Here is a 13,780-nt window from a genome sequence, read left to right as displayed (position 1 = left end):
CTAGACTGTTCTCAGTGGTGGCAGATGACAGAACAAGGAATAATGGTTTCAAGTTGCAGTTGGGGAGGTTTAGGTTGGATATTAGGAAAAACGTTTTCACTAGGAGGGTGGGGAAGCGCTGGAATGGTTTACTTAGGGAGATGGTGGAATCTCTTTCCTTATTGGTTTTTAAGGTCCGGCTTGACAACGCCCTGGCTGGGATGATTTAGTTGGGGATTGGTTCTGCTTTGAGCAGGGGGTTGGACTAGATGACCTGAGGTCCCTTCCAACTCTGATATTCTGTGATCTTGCTCTTCTTCGTTGGTTTACATAGTACATAGCTGTCCTGTTGTCCTCAACATTACCCCGATAGAGGTGCCTGCTGTGTCATGAAGGAAGTGCTGATATGCATAGCAGACTGCACTTAGGTCCAGGATGTGGATGTGGAATGATATCTCTTATGGGGATCATTTGCCCTGTGCTCTGGCACCCCGTTCATGTACTCCCCCACCCCAACTCAAGAGAGAAGTGTTTGTGATGAGAAGTTTCGAAAGTGGTAGATGTGAAAATGGGATTCCTATTCAGGGGGTGTTTCCTGTGCCTGAGAGAGTCTAGTACCTATGGAGGCACAGGGATTCATTTGGAAAGATTGTGTCTCTTTGAGGTGTATGTAGGCCTTAGCCAGGCCTGAAGGCATCTGAGATGCAGTCTTGCATGTGGTATAATGAACATGGAAGCTGACATGTGACCTAGGATTGTAGACAGGCCCTTGTAGTTGTTTGGGGGTTGTGCTGTAGAGCAGAGTTCAGGTTGGGTGTAGTGGAAAATCTGTCCTCAGGCTGGTAAACCCTGGTGGTTAGACTTCATCAGGGCTGCGCTAGACTCCCTATCTGCTGGACACTATTTACGTAGACTTCTTTTAGATTGATGCAGAGACCCAGAAACTGTAATAGGGCTACGGCCTTGGTCGTTGCTGACTGGGCTTCTTGGGTGGAGCGGCCTCTAAGGAGCCAGTCGTCCAGCTATGGAAAAAATGTGATGCCCCACTAGCACAGGTGAGATGCTATTGCTGAGAGGATCTTCACAAAGACCCTTAGGACCATGGATATCCCAAGGGAAGGACACGATATTGGTAATGTTCTGAGCCCATTGCAAAAAGCAAAGAATGCTTGAGTGAGAGATGAACAGACACATGAAAATAGGCATCTTGGAGGTGGAGGGCAACAAACCAGCCCCCTGGTTCTCTGGGTGGGTTTATGGTAGCTAGCATCACCATCCTGAAGTACTGTAATAGGATGTAGGTGTTCAGATTCCTGAGATCTGATATCAGCCTCCAACCGTCACCTCTTTTGAGAACCAGGAAATATTTGGAATAGAAACTCTTTCCAACAAATTGAGAAGGAAATAGCTTGATTGCCCCTAAGTGCAGGAGAGATTGGACTTCTTGCATTAGAAGATCTTTGTGAGAGAGATCCCTGAAGAGGAAGAAAGAAAGGGAGGGTGGGTGGGATAGAATGGCAATGAATGGAGTATCCTAGAATCCACTTGTCTGTGGTGATAAGCTCCCAGGTATGTAGGGAATGGAATGGGCAGTCTCTAGGAGGAGGATAGATGGCAGAATGGTGCAGTTAGTAGGTCTGTAGGAAAAGATTGTTTGAGGCCTTTGACCATATTGTTAAAATAATCACTTAGAGAAAGGTGCAGGCTGGGTGGTTGTAGAGGAGGGTAATCCTTTTCTGGTGCTTTGTAGACGTGTTGCAAATGGTACTAGAATGGTGGCTAAGGACTGTGAAGCCATGTCAGTGTCCCTGAGCGTAGCCTACAGGGAAGCTTTAGCAGTCAACTGAGCCTCTGAAATGAGGGCTGGAAATTGTTCCTTTTGGTCTTGTGGCAGTTGTTCTAGAAAATGAGCAAACTTTGAATAGTTGTTAAAAATCATATTTTACCATCAAGGTCTGGTAGTTCGTGACTTGAAATCGATGAGCAGCTGACAAACAGCTTTTCCTACTCAGGAAATCTATGTGTTTAGACACCACCTCAGAAGGAGAGAATTTGAAGCGGGCTTGACAATCCTTGACCATGTCTACAACCAAAGAGTTGGGGGGCAATGAGAGGAGAAATACTCCATTCCCTTGACTGGAACGTAATATTTTTATCCGACTCTTTTAAGTAGATGGGATAGTGTCATAGATTACATGCTGGTGATGACAGTGCCTCATTGATGGGTAGGAATATCTTACTCTAGGGGGATGATATGTAAAATGTCCACCTGGGAATGTTGAGGCTCCTGTACGTCCTCCAGTGGAATCTGGATGGGGTTCCGCTAACCACTTCATTAAGTCCTGGAAGGCCCTAAAGTCATCTGCATAAGAAGGCGATGGCAGCGGCAGCATCATTGCCTTGTCAAGGATAAGGAAGACATGGGTGAAGGGGGTGACCCTTTGTTTGGTGGCTCTCGCTCCTCGTGAATCTCCTCAGGTACCAGGGAAACATTCAGTATTGGTGGGCTATTTTGCAGTGCCAGTGGCTGTTGCAGTACTGGCAGGTGTTTCTGTTGTTGTTTCTTGTAGGCTGGTACCCTGTAAGGTTGGATGCCATAACCTAGCTAGGCATTCTGGTAGTCCCACTGTAGAGGTGGATAGGGGAAGGATCCCCACAGGTATTTGTGCTCAGGGAACCTAGGCCATCTGCTGGGTCTAGAAAGTCTTCCTCAGAGTATGTCTCTAGAGGCGTGGTGTGGTAACTGTTGAGATAGAGCCCTGTATGAAAACCTCAAATTCTGAGGATGTCATCTTCCAGGTTGAATAATGAGTCTTTGGGCATCGGTACTGGTACTGGAGGCAGTGAATCAGGTCTTGTTTTTGCGAATAAGGGTTCAGAAACCACCTGTTGAAGTGGCAGTGGAGAAGAGTCTCTTACAGTGCCCCTTTGGAGAGGGTACTGCAGTTCATCTGAGATGGGATCCTTGGGAGAAAGAAATCTGGAGGGCATTGGAGGGCTATGATAATGAGCAGTAGGAGCCTAAGGCGGTACCAGGGCCTGAAATGGGGATGGTTGCAGGGCTAGAGATACATGTGGTAGTGGAGAGGTGGATGAGGTGATGTCTCAGTGCTTAGAGTGGTTATGTCAAGAAGAAGATGGTACTGAGAGATCCAGCAGTTGGTCTGAATGAATAGTCTCTCTGGCTCCAAGAGGATGTCTGTACCAGTGCCCTTGAAGTGGTCTTCTTAAGAGTCTCTGGTCTTAGATGAATCTCACTGCCTAGGGGTGTCACATGATACAGAGGAAGATGCCTCTTGGTGCTGCTTCATTGATTTCTCCAATTGAGACGACATCTAGGTGGTACCAAAATCTTGGTACTAGAGTCAGCTGGAGCCTAGGCTGTACCCATTAGTCTGCTATAAGAGGTGACTTACTCCTCTTTCAAGAGTCTTTGGTGGGGAAAAAGGAGTTTTCTTCTCTTAGTGGCCTTCATCTCTGAAACTGCCCCAGAGCACTGGAAGTCACTGGTATGGCCTGAGAGGTTGAGCCCTATGTACTGGGCAGGGGGAGGGAATCAGACCCCGTGGGAGATAAGGAGCATTCTGTTGGGAAGAGCTTGAGTCTAGCGCCTCTATCCTTGTGGGACCTGCCCTTAAACTCCGTGTAGACTTTGCGTTTGGATGGGATATGAGATTCTTCAAGGCCGTGTAGACAGCTGGAGTGCTTGTTGCTATGAGGAAAAGATTTGTGGGCAGGTTTAATAAGACTTGAACCTTGAGGCCTTAGGCATAGTCCAGGAGAGTGCCATAGACCACAAAGCCTGCAAGGTCAAGAAATTTAGGAAGGGGGAGCCCCGCAAGCACAAAATTGTGTTACAACTAAGAAAAATTAACAGAACTAGAAAAAATAATAAAATAAATAGAATTATTGAAGCAAATAAGTAAGAAAGGTGAAAAATCAGCTAGGAAGCAGCATTCTTCAGTTGCTCTATTTTGAGCCTGAGGTTGTTGAGAAGGAGTTGGAGCAGCGGTGATTTTCATAGAGATATTGTTATGATATGATTATGGCATAACTATGAGGAGAGGTATGTAAGATATCATTGAAAAGATTATGATTCACTCAGTATGATTGTCCTATTTGTATGCATGTATCATTTTGGTATCTGAAGTTAGGAATATTGTCTGTGCATCGATTACAAATGTGTTTGCTCCTGGGGTATGCCCATTAGGCAGAATGCAATCAGTCTAGATAGTTGGCTAGGAAGGGCCATTAGGGAGAACAATAGGTTTTAGAAGAAGCGAATCTCCCACTGGGGAGCCTTCCTGAGGACACTACAAACAGCCTCTAAGTTATGGCTGCTGTGACCCTAAAGGGACATGTGACCAAGTTACATGACACTGGTCTCCATCTTGGAATACCAGTGTTTTTCCACTGAAAGGTGTGGGAACTAAGCTTGGAGACAAAGGGTATCCGCCATATGCAAAAGCTATTTAAGGCAGGGGAGTGACATCGTCGTGGTTCTTCACTGACTCCCTGCCCAAAGAGACTCCTGAAAACACCTGAGGAAAGAGGACTGAACTGGCGGGGAAGGGCTGAACTGAGGCTAGAGGGATTTATGAAGGGAATGGGGCTTTAAGCTGCAAGCAAGTGCAGCTTGCCCTTTAAGAATGTCAGCAACTGACTTAAATCATCATTTAGAGTAAGAATTTGATACTTTCGTATTCAATCTCTTTAGTATATTAAGCTTAGATTGTGTTTTTGTTTATTTGCTAGGTAATCTGCTTTGATCTGTTTGCTATCTCTTATAATCACTTAAAATCTAACTTTTGTAGTTAATAAACTTGTTTTTGTCTAAAACCAGAGTGTGGAATTCATAACTTGGGGCAGAAAGCTATGAATATTCCTCTCAACACTGAGGGAGAGGGTGAATTTCATGAGCTTACACTGTACAGTTCACTGTGCAGCCACAAGACAGTATAATTTGTGGTTTACCTTCCAGAGGGGGTGTGCACCTGAGAAGCTGGTAAGTGCCCTAGCTGTATAGCCTTCCCATGCAGGGGCTGGTCAGAAAGCCTGTCTGCATGTTACTACAGCTGGGTGTGTCTGGTGAAAGTGAGAGACTGGGAGCATGTCTGCAGCTTGTCACAGCATTATAGGGTGAGTGGGTTGGGGGGCTCAGTGGTACCTCAGTTCCAGACGGCACCCCATGAGACTGTCACACACACACCCCCGGCACAAAATTGTGCTACAACTAAGAAAAATTAACAAAACTAGAAAAAAATAATTAAATAATCATTGAAGCAAATAAGTAAGAAAGGTGAAAAAGTATGTAGGAAGCAGCATTCTGCAGCAGTTGCTCTATTTTGAGCCGCAGGTGGTTGAGAAGGAGTTGGAGCAGTGGTGAGTCTGCACCTAGCTATATGCCCTGGCCTGGGAGCACTAGGTGCTGCACTGTGCAGGCATAGGCTTGTGGATGCTGCTATTTACAATTTCCATTGGAGAGTTCACAGGCAAGCGTACAGCCTACGGTTGAGTACCCACATGATCATCTGCTCAAAGAAGAATTTAAGAGTATTTGAGCTGGAGTGATGAAAGGGCTCTCAGTTCTTTAAAGATTAAGACCCACTGCAACTGAGTTCTGCTGATGTGTGAAAGACTTTTTTCATCTTTAACTCTTTGCTCTTGTAATGACTTTAATGTGTCTTGAGCATCTTTCCTCTGTCCAGCTCATAGCTCTCAAATTCTCTCCTCTTGCAGGGCTTACTTTCCATGGGCTAAGTGACACACATCCCTCTCTGGGGAAGTTCCTGACAAATTTCTGCTACTACTGAGTTCCTCTCTGTACAAATAGATTGGTTTCTAGCAAAGCCAGTTAAGTGTTTCATCAAGTAAAATTTTATGCACTTAATATTTTAACCCCCAAGGTTGTAATTACACAATACTATTATTCTTTTTAAAAGAAGAATAATTTTATAGCATCTTTCTTTATAAAGATTTCTCATTTTTTGGTTTGGCAAGCTTTTCAAAGGTGACCTAACAAAAAAGCACAGGGTTTATGCTTTTTGTTTGCTTTATGATGTGTTGAGGATCTGATTTCTCCCTCTGCCTTTCCCTCTCACTTCTCTGCACACCGTTTTATTTTGGGATGGATTTTTTTGCTTGGTTTTTACATTAGAAATGTCATGTCTTGCCTTCCTGTTTTATTCAAGAGGACTCCTTTGGATTAGCAAATTAAAGGAGTGGGAGCTTTCTTAGGACATAGCTGGAGGATCTGGGATATTGAATATATCAGAGACCTTTTCTTTCAGGAGTTTGACTCAAATGATTGTTAACAGAAATAAAATATAGTTTTCAAATAGTCCGAAATAAAATGTCTTACCCTTCAGTTGCTCAGGTTTCATTCTTTTGTATTTTGTGATATAATAATTCTGCATGTACTCTAGATTTCCAAGAAGTTGTCTGTTGGGAATAGACTGATATTTCAAGACTCACACATCATAAAGCAGCTTAAAAAAAAGACAACTTTTTCCTTTTGGTTGGTCCTTTTCTTTCTTTATAAGTAGCTAATTTCTTCAGCTATCATCCAAGAATACTTAGTGTTTTCATTTTCTTTACATAGGATTTAAAGGATGAAAAGAAAAAAGCTAGAATGGCAGCAGCTAGGGCTGTTCTTGAGAAATGCACCATGATGCTTCTCACTGCTTCAAAGGTAAGACTTCACGTACTTTACTCAGTGTTGGTGAACCACAGATTATAGTAGTTGGCAGAATAAGGTAATGCTGTTTCCACAGCTATATTTATAAAGATTGCAACAAAAGAAATTTGAATGTAAAATGATGTTGGGGAGAGGCTTTTCCATGAGTAATGCTAAAAATGTTGCCATATGCAATAGTAAGTTAATTGAAGGAATTTGTAATAACATTACACATTTTTGCCTTAGGCTGGGTATGGAAATGAGTATTTATTTCATTATACTACACATGGACTTTTGGGTAATATATTAAATTTTATTTTTAAAGACATGTCTGAGGCATCCTGACTGTGAATCTGCTCGTTTAAACAAAGAAGGAGTGTTTCACCGAATGAGATTAGCTTTGGAGCAGGTAATAGAGATCGTAACTGACTCTAGACCCAGTAGAGAGAATGAAATGGCCGCCATAAGTATATATACAAGCATCAAAGAATTCAAGGTAAGGATAAAGATAGTATTATTATTCTATGACTTAAAATAATGTGATTACAACATAAATTTAAAAAATACATATGTACAATGGGAAACTAATTTCTCTGCACCTTGAATGAGTGGCAGTTTCCAATATCAGGCCTTGCAAAGAGCTCCCAGAAGCTCATTATAGCTTGAAAAAAGATGGTTATGGTTTGTCTGATACTGCCACTGTATATCATCTGCTAATATTCCAACCACTTCCAACACGCAGGGGAGTAGATCAAAATGTATTCAGATCTATATGCTATGTTGAAGTGCTGCTCTCAACTCACCCCACTATCTGGGCCGCCTAGGAGTGTATGTCTGCACTCACTAACCCCTGGCTCTGACACAGGTTTAAGGCCAAGCCCTGCTTCTGTCCACATTGAAATCATTCACTCAGACCAACAGACCCTGCTAGCGGGGGGTAGGTGTGTGTCAGAGCCTCAGTCCCCCTTGAAATGATTCAAAGCCTCAGGCATTGCTATGTGGCTGCTAGGTCAAGTCCAGGTTGCCGCATTCAGGTTTGGAGAGTCCAACAACGATATCCCCCAGTTCTCTGTAGCTGTGTTCCTAGACCTTCAATCCCAAAGCTTTCAACTCACTTCCCAGGAACTGAGAGCAACCTCCCAGTTCAAATGCAGCTGTTTGGCATTTAACCCTTCACTTCCACATGGACTGCTCCACTGGAAACACAGTCAATGCCAGCATGTATTTGAATGGCCAGCAGTAAGATCAAGTCCTGCATCAAGCGCATTGCTAGCTGGCCAGAGAAATGGAGCTGGATTCTAGTTAAACTCTGGTGCAAGGTGAGCAAAACGTTCAACTTCATCAAGAGCACAAGAAATGATCATGTCTACGAAACTGTATCCAAGCGGATGGCAGTGTTGGAGATCAGTTGGACAGCAGAACAGTGTAGAGTGTGAATAAAGCAGCAAGTCAACGATGTTAACGTCCTATTCCAGGACCTTCCTACAGCTACTGAGTGTATAGCTGAACCTTCTTTTGCTAGGTCCTTTGAAATGAGGATATGGTTTCATAAGCCATGGCAACAGGTAAGTGGGATCTCCTAGAATAACAGTAGGGACAGTGACTCCATTTATCAGAATGTCATTCAGTGGGAATAATGTCCCAGCTTCTCCATGAAGGTAAAGTCTTGATCTCTGGAACACCCTGGCATCATGCACCCTGCCAGTGTGTCGGACATTAATGTCCATGAATCTGCCCCCTTGGTTGACCAGGGCCTGCATAACGATGCAGTAGTACCTTTGTGGTTTATGTACTCATGCTTTCAGTGTATAATTTATAGGCATGAGTCCCTCTGTGGTTCTGGCACAGATTGGAAAACTCATTCACTGAAAGCCAGCAATTATTTCAGGAACATTTGTAATGCCCATCAACTTTGGGTACATCCTTTGCCCAGAAACCTCTGCCACAACAACCCTCACAATTGATTTGCCAATTCCAAACTATAGCAGTCTGGGGTAGCCACCATACATATGGCTATAGCGATCTCTGTTTGGACCAGCATGACCTCCGTTATATGGGTGTCCTGGTGCTGGAAGGTAGGGAAGGCTTATCACAAACCTCCAGGAACATCTGCTTCTTCATGCGAAAGTTCAGGACCTACTGCTGGTCATTCCCATGTCCACGTGACAATGTGATCCAACCAATCCCTGCTCCAGAAGCACTGGTATACATAGAGGAAATCTGCGACTAAGGCAAAAGGCATGAGCAGCATCAGCTGAGTTGCCGCTGGAATGACAGTACCCCTATCTGCTCTGGCTGCTGGGAGTATACAGACACAAAATGGGTTGGCAGGATGTGTTCTTGGGGTAAAACCACCCAAAACACTCTCAATTAACTCCCATGGGACAGACAGACAAGTTCTCCCACAACCCTCTGTGAACCAAGCCCTAGAGCAACTACAGCTGGCAAGAGCGCAATAGCCCACAAACCTACAAAAGCTGAAGTTGTGACTTGTCTGCTTATTGTAGTATGGATGCACCAGCATGGCTGTGAGGCCTGCGTTTCCAATGCATTGTGGATGTTCAAGGGCAGACGTGGAAATGCCAAATGCAGGCCTGGGTCACACAGGTCTGGGCTTAGTGTGCTGTGTAGATGTACCCATAATGTCTCAGCCAGCATTTCCCTAAAATAAGTCATTAAGAGGTGAACTAAGGAAGCTCCTAGTTGATAATTGGTAATTAAACTTTTAACATTTTAAAATCTACACACTAAAAACATCACCCTTCTGTGGGAAGAGTGTAAAAGAGCAAACTGTCATTTTGAAGAAACTGTTCTAATCCAAAATCATCTCTTCTGCTCATTTAATCTTGCTCTTCTAAAATTCCATTGGATATCACATCCCACCGAGAACATGTTTCTGATTAAACGGATGTCTTAGCTGAACATTTGACAGTCTGTCCTGCCCAAGATTTATTCCTGAGGTTGGCAATCAGGGGAGAGGCTGGCCCTTTGCATCCTGACTTTGATCTTATCTGATATATCCATTCCCTGGAGATTGTGCTACTCTTTTTTCCATATCCCTGCACCTAAAATTTGGTCAAAATTCCCATGATGCAGCTGCCCAAGAATATCCACTATATGTACATTTTTTATAAACATTTTGAATGCAGGAGGATGTGTAAAAGACCAAACAAAACTTGAATACCACATTGTTTAGCAACAGTCATTAGATTGGGTTTATCTTAGTATTCACTGCAGAACTATTATAGTACAGAAATATTGAAATATGCTTAACTTTGCTGTTTGTTTCAGTGGTGAGACATAAATTATGTTGTTAATGGTGCTAGTAGGTGAAGAAACAAAATGGATGGCTGCGGGTGGGTAAAATAATTTTTCATTGGCAGAAAGTGCTAACAATAGGCTAAAGAAAAGCTGAAGGGTGGGGAAAAATGCATGATACATCCGCTATCTGTATTTACATGAATGATTCATAGAGAATTGAATTTTATCCTTTTACAGAATAAGGTGGAAGGTCTTCGGGAGAATCTTTATTTTCTCTCTAAGGAGAATCTTTCAACAATGCTGGAACTCATTCTGGAACTCACAGAAGATTTTACTGATTCTGCCTACACCAGCCATGAGCACAGAGAACGCATCTTGGAGCAGTCCAAGCAGGCTAAAATGGAACTAGAGCAGCTGGTTTCAGTGTGGATGCAAGCTGTAAGAGCTTTTTAGCAAAGTAAATCTTTTCATCTATACTTTGGAAAGAAAAATATGCTGTTTAGACTCTCTTTTTTGGTTTAAGAAAACAGAACGTATATAATATATCAAAAAGCAGTTCATTATAACGACCTCTACCCCAGTCTCTACATCACTCTTGCAGACTTGAGGATATTTTAGTTTTCCATTGTTTTAGTCTATCTGCTTCTCTGCCCCCCTAATGCTCTGAATTCTGGCCACCATCCTTGTGGTGAACAATTGCAGGGCATTCTTTTCAGAGCCAGTTGTTGCTCCTTACTTGATTAAAAGAATTACTGTTGAGTAATGAGATAATTATTTACTCTCTTTTTTTTTTGGAAGAGAGAAGAATTATCAGCTTTTTAATTAAAAACAAAAGTAGTAGTCAGTGGAATATTTTAAATTTAAAATATACTAATGGGACACTTAATCATGTGTCCTACTTTTCCAGTATTTTGAGTGTTCAAAAATAATTTGCTCCTTGTGGAGGTTTAAAATTGGTATAGGTGGTCATTTTTATTTGTTTCACTGAAACTCAGTGTGCAGGCTAATCCAGAACATTCAAAACTTTTGAAAGCTAAATTCCCTTTCAGGAATATGAAAACAATTGTGCAGTCCTATCAGCCCCCCTGATGTAATGTTGAAAGTTACTCAGAATGAGTGTGCGCTCAAATGGGCAGACATTGCACTCATATTTGGGTCACATTTTCAAGGTTTTCTTCCTAATTTTAACAGGTAGAAACTGATGTTTTTAATGGAAGCTGAGACTTTGGAGAATAATTGAGAGGCCTGGGTTTCCCCAGTTGGCTCCTCTGTGCTTTCCCAGGCAGAGTGTCCCACACTTTGGAAAATATTGGGTTAATCTGTAGTCCAGTTAAAAACCTTACTTACTGTTTACTTTTAAAAAAAAATTATGGACTGATATTTAAAGCTTTTGAACAAGGATCATATGTGACTCGTACTCAGATCATATGTGACTCATGTCGAAGAATACACAAGCAACATTACAGAAAGAGAGTCACTTGTAACATAACTGTCTATCAAGTACTTTATCTTATACCCAGAATTCTTGAGTCTGGAACTGATGATTATCATGCCCACAGATGCTACAAAAGTAGCTAACTGGCTAAACATATTGGTTCCCCCTAAACTCTTCCTATATAATCTGGTAACTGCAACACAGCCCCAGTGTTGCTGCTTCTGTGCCACGTGGACCAGCTCTTCACAGCAGCTTTGCTCTGAGCTTGAGGATATAATTTGTAGACTTGGGTTTTGATAACAAACCTGTATTCCTTACTGTTCTTCTCTTTCTCATCTCCTCCCCAGTAGCAGTGTGTACTAGCTGTGGAGTTAATGGTATGGCCAAAACAATGCATCTTGAATGCAAGCATAATATATTGTCCAAAGATGGCTGTGTGTGACCATCCATTATTGGAGATGAGTGACCATTTGGGTCCCTGCAGCAAGTGGAGCACTGTCCATTGCAAAGATGGACAAAGGTGCTTGCTGTAGGGAATATAGCCTGACTCTGGCCAAAGGGCATCCTCTCTGTATTTGTGATCTTGCTAAGCCATCAAACCCAACACTCATAACCTCCACTCTGGTCCTGAGTCTGGTAGTTCTTCATTCTACACCGGAAACCCCAGCTCCCAGTATGGTCCTCTCTGGGTGCTTGTCTGCCCAGAGATGTTCATTTTTCTTAATGAGATGCTCCTCTCATGGCTGTGTTGCAATCATTGACCCTCTCATTATTGTTTCTGTGGGAACTGTGGTTGGGAAGAGCCCTCACTGGTGATGGTTATTCCCTGCCTGCTGCCACCCTTGTGACTCCATAGGTTTCAGACAATAGGTCCCCGCCTCCTCAAATGGGTGTAACCCATCTGAATGCACTCTGTCCTCTTCAGGATGTCCTCCCAGAAAAAGAGTCTTGAAAGAGATATGAGCCTCTGAAGGGGAATTTTAAAGGTCTCATATGCTGAGGAAGGAGAGGCCTCATTCCTCTGTCTCCTGTCTGGGTGATTCAGAGTCTGCAGCCAGGAGTTCTTAGTTGTTCCTGTTCTTAGTTCAGTAGTAGTGGAGTTTAATGAGCTTATAAGTTACATAATCACTTGCTGATAGTCAAGGAGTTTAATTGTCTCATATGAATCAATTAGGTGTTGAGGAGACAGCCTGCTCATGAGAAGACTTGCCTAGTAAGGATGCTTTTAAAAGGAAAAATATGAAAAGGGATTTTACCATCTTCTGTCAATATTATTAGGAAACATTAATTCTGAATGGTAGATCCCTGCTAAAATGATATGTTAGCAATATCCTCCACAGGCCATGCTTAATGCCTGAAATGGATGCCACTGTTGGCTCTTTCCCTTTTAAGGCACAGTATGTGCAGCTCTGTGAGTAGCCATTTCCTGCTTTATTTCTCCTCCAGTTTCTCTCCTGAAGAGTTACTGCCCTGTACAGTACTGTAGGGAGAACGCTAGGACACATGAAGAGGGTCTATGTTTACTAACAGTACTCTGCAGAACTGCTTGTGACATTAAAAGATTTTCATTTAACTCCCTCCTTTGTCATAGCTAAGAGACAGATCTGGCTGCTGTCCAGTGTACCACACTGTCCCTTAAAACCAGCAGTCCCAGGTACTGTTTAATAGTAACTACATATTCAACAAAGTCCTTGATACCAGAGGTTCTTAAGAGAGTCACAGACCTTTCAGGAATCTTCAACTGTTCTTCCTTCCTTAAACTCTGCATAAGATTAAAAAAATCCCAAAACCGTAATCTTTGATATTACTTGTGATTCAGCAAGGTTGTCATCTTGTTTCTTCTGCACTGTGGTAGCTAGGAGACGTATTAGGCTACTGTCCATTTCTAGAACCCACCTGATTCAGGAGCCCAGGCACTGGAGCTTGGGCCATGGTGTAGATTATGTATACAGATTTATAATTCAGTTAATTGGGTTGTTTGAGGGTTTATGCTGTACCTCTAGTACTTTTCTTGTTCCAGACAACAGCTGAGAGGTGGCAGTTCTTTTGCTGGCAGTAGTCAGTTGAGCCACAGATTTGGGTAAGCATTCTGAGCCTCAGGAAAATGCAGGTTTAAATGCCTCTGTCCTGGGGCAACAGCATAAAAGATCTTTCTTCTTTCCTCTATTGCTTCATGTTTAAAGTCCTTTTGCAGGTGCTTCTGGGGAATCCTAAGCAAGATAAAGCTTTACTAGCACTCTACTAGTAATCACTAAAGCCTGACAGCAGTTTAGAAAGCTTCAGTTCCTAAGATTTTATTTGTACAGGACAAAGATGCTTTGTATACCCTACGGAAGGGATATTTCTTAGACTTTCTCCCTCAGTCTCCATTCTTCCTCTTGACTCCAGTAAGGGATGGCTTTATGGGGTTCAGTTTAATGGATTTTGCG

The 13,780-nt window shown here is 42.7% G+C and overlaps 1 protein-coding gene across 5 annotated transcripts in view; it reads left to right on the top strand.

The window, feature by feature from the left end:
• Positions 1 to 13,780, top strand: part of CTNNAL1 (catenin alpha like 1) — a 156,055-nt gene that overhangs the window by 71,470 nt on the left and 70,805 nt on the right. For all 5 annotated transcript variants that reach the window (XM_039526467.1, XM_039526466.1, XM_039526463.1 and 2 more), the window contains exons 5-7: positions 6,581 to 6,670; positions 6,981 to 7,151; positions 10,154 to 10,354. In XM_039526467.1, the coding sequence (XP_039382401.1) occupies positions 6,581 to 6,670; positions 6,981 to 7,151; positions 10,154 to 10,354 (462 nt within the window). The remainder of the gene's footprint in view (positions 1 to 6,580; positions 6,671 to 6,980; positions 7,152 to 10,153; positions 10,355 to 13,780) is intronic.

This window comes from Mauremys reevesii, linkage group 2 (genome assembly GCF_016161935.1).
Source record: "Mauremys reevesii isolate NIE-2019 linkage group 2, ASM1616193v1, whole genome shotgun sequence".
Classification (NCBI taxonomy): Eukaryota; Metazoa; Chordata; order Testudines; family Geoemydidae; genus Mauremys; species Mauremys reevesii.
Note: the sequence above shows the minus strand (reverse complement) of the source record. Positions and strands in the feature narration are given on the sequence as shown.